At 28.4% G+C, this 4,753-nt stretch overlaps 1 protein-coding gene across 1 annotated transcript in view; it reads right to left on the bottom strand.

Annotated features, from left to right (window-relative positions):
* Window positions 1–4,753, bottom strand: part of LOC105622236 (tyrosine-protein phosphatase 69D) — a 34,402-nt gene that overhangs the window by 14,330 nt on the left and 15,319 nt on the right. Inside the window, exon 2 of the mRNA XM_012203660.1 lies at window positions 526–837. Within this exon, the coding sequence (XP_012059050.1) occupies window positions 526–837 (312 nt within the window). The remainder of the gene's footprint in view (window positions 1–525; window positions 838–4,753) is intronic.

Below are 4,753 nucleotides of genomic sequence, written 5' to 3'. Positions count from 1 at the left end.
TTTTAGTTTACGTCGTGAGTAATTACTTACTAATTAATTATATAAAAAAATGTGACAATATTAATTTAAATTTTAAAATTTAAAATTAAAAATTTTTTTTTTATAAATTTCCTTGTGTCAAAATTTTTTTTTATGCATCAGGAACTCTAGGTATTCACGAAATGAAGCTATTGAACTATTCAATCTCGATTTTCTATGAGAAGTTAACATCATTTTTTTAAAATTATTTAAAAATAATTATTAAGCGGAACTCTTGTTATAAATTATATAAAATTCTTCGTCAAAAGGAAACGGGAATTCTAATCAGAATTCCTGAGTACTATAATTAACTAACTTCACATACCCATTTCAACGAGTTTAATAAATTGAAATTGACTTTTGTTATGTAATAATAAGTCTCTCTTTTGTTGCGTAATAATGAGAGAATATTATAAAATCCAAAATACGTATATTGTAAAAGTGCGCTAACACACGCATAACAAAGACACTTAAATTAGCTCATCTATCTATTAGCTCATCATTTACCTATCACTCTGATATGAATGTTTTTTTCGAGGAATTCGCCGTCGACAGTCTGCGCAGAGCATTTGTAGTTGCCCGTGTCATTTCTGTTGGCCTTTTTTATATCAAATCGTCCGATGTAGTCAAACTCATTGATGGTGCTGAGGTTCCTGCCGTCGGTGCTCCACCAGACTTGACCCGGCACGTTAAGCTTGCACAATAACGTCGGTGTGCTGCCTGCTTCTATACCCTTGATATCTTGTGATGATCGAATCTCCAATGACGCGGTCCGCTCGGTCTTGGATTCTGCTGCTGCTATTTCCAACTTATTTATACCTATAAGAAAATACATTTTCATATTCAATTCACAGATGCAAACAATAAATTTGAAATAAATTCGATAAACGAGATTATCTTAAATATAATTAAGCAAAGAAGACCAAAAGTAGATTTTTGTGCCTAATAATATTATTTTTAATAAATAATACTACCTAATAATACCTAAATTTTACAATTCTCAATTCTAGTAAACTACGATTTGATAAGCAATTAATTTAATGTAGATACTAACGAGTATCTTAAAATAATTTATTGCAAAAGAGATATCACGCCATCAGAATTTGTATTTAAACTTTCCCACATTCCGTAACAAATTACATCTTACCAATTCAAGACATAATTCGAGTGTGTGAAGTTGGCATCCTTATGCTTTGAAATCAGAATTCTGATAAGAGTTCTGGATTCTTTAAAACAAGAGAAAGAGTTCCTGATGATTTTTAGAAAGAGTTCCGCTCATAAACACCAAAAAAATAGATTTCGCAAAATGTGTTAACTTCATGTTCAACATTAACATCAAATAGTTCTGAATAACCTATTCAATGTATTTTAAGGAATACTAGAGTTTTTAATATAAAAAAATTATTTTTTCAAAAATTAAAAAATTATTTTAATTAATATCAAACTCGAATAGTTCGAAACAGTGTATCAGATTCCTTTCGACGAGATCTAGAGTTAGAATTCTTGATGAAATAGAAAATCTGAAATCTTTATAATTGTTTTAAAAAATCATAATTTTGAAAACTGGGAATCTTAATTTCACATCTAACATTAGCATCGAACAGCCCATTCGATGTCTTTTGACGAATAATAGAATCTCTGCAACAAAATTATCTTTTAATTATTAAAAAAACTTTTTAATTTAAAAAAATAATATCAATTTTTTTTTGGAAATCTAGCATTCTAAAAAAAATTCTGATAGTCCCCCAAAGAGTTCTACCATAGCGCTTTGAGTAGAAAAATTCGAAATCTTATTGTAAGGCCTATATTCAGAATGCACATTTATTGATAAAAGCGCATTTTTATCTCTGAAATTCTATAATATGCATATAACAAACAGGTATACATTCTCTTTCGAATGTCATTAGTCCCATTTCGATATAATTGAAAATTGGCTAATAAGGGAACCTCGCAAGGTGTCAAATTCTGATTTTAATGAAACTTTGTGAGCTTTTCGTTCTCGTATCTCGAAAACTATTTGAGATATTAAAAAATTTTATACACAAATTTTACAACAAAATTACCTCTATTCATTCATATCAATAATATTTTAATAAATATTTTTTTAAAGTAAACATTTTTTTAAAGTAAATTTTTTTAAAATAATTATTGATGTAAATGAACAGAGATAATTTTATTATAAAACTTTTGTATAAAACATTTTGTTAGTTGAATAGTTTTCGAGATATAATGGAAAAAGCTGAAAACCGCTGTACACGTAAGGGGTGATGTCATCCCTTTCAAACCGTTTTTCCGCTCCAACTGATATTTTCTAAATTCATCTTTTTGTGAGCTACAAGTTCACAAAGTTCCATTAAAATCAGAATTTAACATGGCGCAAGTTTCCCTTGTAAGTTCGCTATATAGGCGTTGCACAAAAATTGAAAAGCGCTGTATTTCCGAATCCTTTAAGATACAAACGAAAGTAAGAGGTACGAACGGGTACAAACGATTCTCTTTCGAATGCCGTTGGTCCCATTTCCATTTAGAAAATTGGCTAAGTTTGCTATATAAGGATTGCGCAAAAATTGAAAAGCGTTATATCTCCGAATCCTTTAAGGTACAAACGAAAATAAAAGAGGTATAAACGAGTACAAACAAAGTACAAATGCGCTACGGTATTAATTTTTATTTTTGATAAAGTTAGGCGCACAGGTTCACATCGGTGTTTTGGAAAAAGTTTTGAAGTCAGCTACATGAAACAATATGCAATATGAAACAAAAAGTGCGGGTTTAAATTTTTAAAAATTTTGGTAACTTTTACCTGATATTAAGGACATCTTCTCAAGGCCAATCAAGGTCTTTCCTTCTAGCAACTGAGTAATAACTTTTGTTTGAAACATTTTTCCGTATCTTTTATATTTCTCTGGATATTTCAATGCGTCGATTATGAATGCCTCATCCTGTATATGGAATTTTTTTCTTTATGCTATAAATGTATGTTATATTTTGCAAATTTTGTTAATTACAAATATTACACAGATATTACACAAAAATTTTAATTTTCGTTTATATTTTAATAACAGAAATATTTTTCGTTTATATTTAATAACAGAATATTTTTATAATCTTGTAATGTATCAAGAAACAAAATTATTAATTAAAAGTACAATAATGTTTTCCTATCTACATTATAATCTACGCAAGTCATTTTTAAGAAATCTTCAACATTAATTTTTGATAAATAAACAAGGATGATACCGCATTTTTTCTACATAAATAGCATAAATTATAATGCACACTTTCAACAAAACAATAATTTTGTCCTTTTAATCTATTTTCTTTCAGTAAACCTTATGCTTTTCTTATAGTAAATAATGTAAAGAATATTTTAGTATAATATCATTAATTTGCTTATTTTTAATATGTTTGCATAATAATTAATTTGCTTATTTTTAATAATATGTTTAAAACTTTTTTAAACCTTGCTCATTATGTCCCGGATTCCTTTATAATCATTCATTAGATATAAGCTATAAATAATGTAATTAGTTTGCGTTGCACATCTTTGACTAATTTTCACGCGACATTTATTCACAAATTTGTGCACCTGCTTTTTTTATCATTTTTATAGCATAAAGCTTATATATTTTATTGTATATTGCTCACTTTATTATTTTTTTCATTTTTATTTTGATTTATATTCATCTTATACACTCTCACTTCCTAAAAAAAAAACGATACATTAAAAATTTGGGAAAATTTTACTAAATTTCAAATGATCACAACTTAATAAATGATGAAGTTAAAAATATGTTTAAAAATGCAAAATGAAGTTTGAAATATCTACTTTAAGAATATTTGAATAAGAATTGCACTGGACTATTATTTCGCCAAAATGGCGGATGACCAAGTGAGAAAATACAAAATTGATAATCTAACATCCAAATATGCGATGATACATGGCATGAATCAGGTATCGTAGCCTAATGAACAACATGAAAGTATAGAATTTTGTCTTTAACATGTTTTTTTTATTCAGTTCGATACGATAATTTTTTGCTGAGTTATCCCAAATTTAAGACTATCATTAACTCAAATTATGGTTGTAATTCTTCATAATATAAACTGCCCACATACCAATGTATTTCCTTAAAATATCCTAATTTGATCAGATTGATCTCATTCTGATCCAAAACATTAAATCATCCATATGATGATCAATTCAGGACATTTGTAATTGTCATTGTACTAATATAAAATGTCTTCAGAATATCTTATTTTGATTCAAAAAAATTTTCATTATATTGATAAATTGCATTTTTCAACTTTCAACACATATATGTCATATACATTTACGTATTTTATGTATTTTACGTATATTATAGAAACATATCTTTGCGATTTAATTTGTTAATTTTTTAATATTAGGTGTACAACTTTGCTTCCGCCGTTTTTTTTCCGAAATTCGAGCCTTTATTGTAAAAAACTGGTTATACATTTATGATTCAAAGTATTGTCCATCGCTGGCCACTACTTTCTCCCATCTTTCGGGTAGCGTACGAATCCCGCGTCGAAAAAACTGGTCATCTTTTGAGACTATCCACGAATCGATCCAATTTTTTACTTCTTCATAAGACCGGAAATGCTCAGCCAGGCCGTGTGCCATTGATCGAAACAAGTGATAGTCAGAGGGAGCAACGTCTGGAGAATACGGCGGGTGGGGTAGGACTTCTCATTTCAACGTTTCCAAGTA

This window comes from Atta cephalotes (assembly GCF_000143395.1).
Source record: "Atta cephalotes unplaced genomic scaffold scaffold00042, whole genome shotgun sequence".
Lineage (NCBI taxonomy): Eukaryota > Metazoa > Arthropoda > Insecta > Hymenoptera > Formicidae > Atta > Atta cephalotes.
The sequence above is the reverse complement of the archived record's forward strand: the minus strand, read 5'-3'. Positions and strand labels throughout refer to the sequence as shown.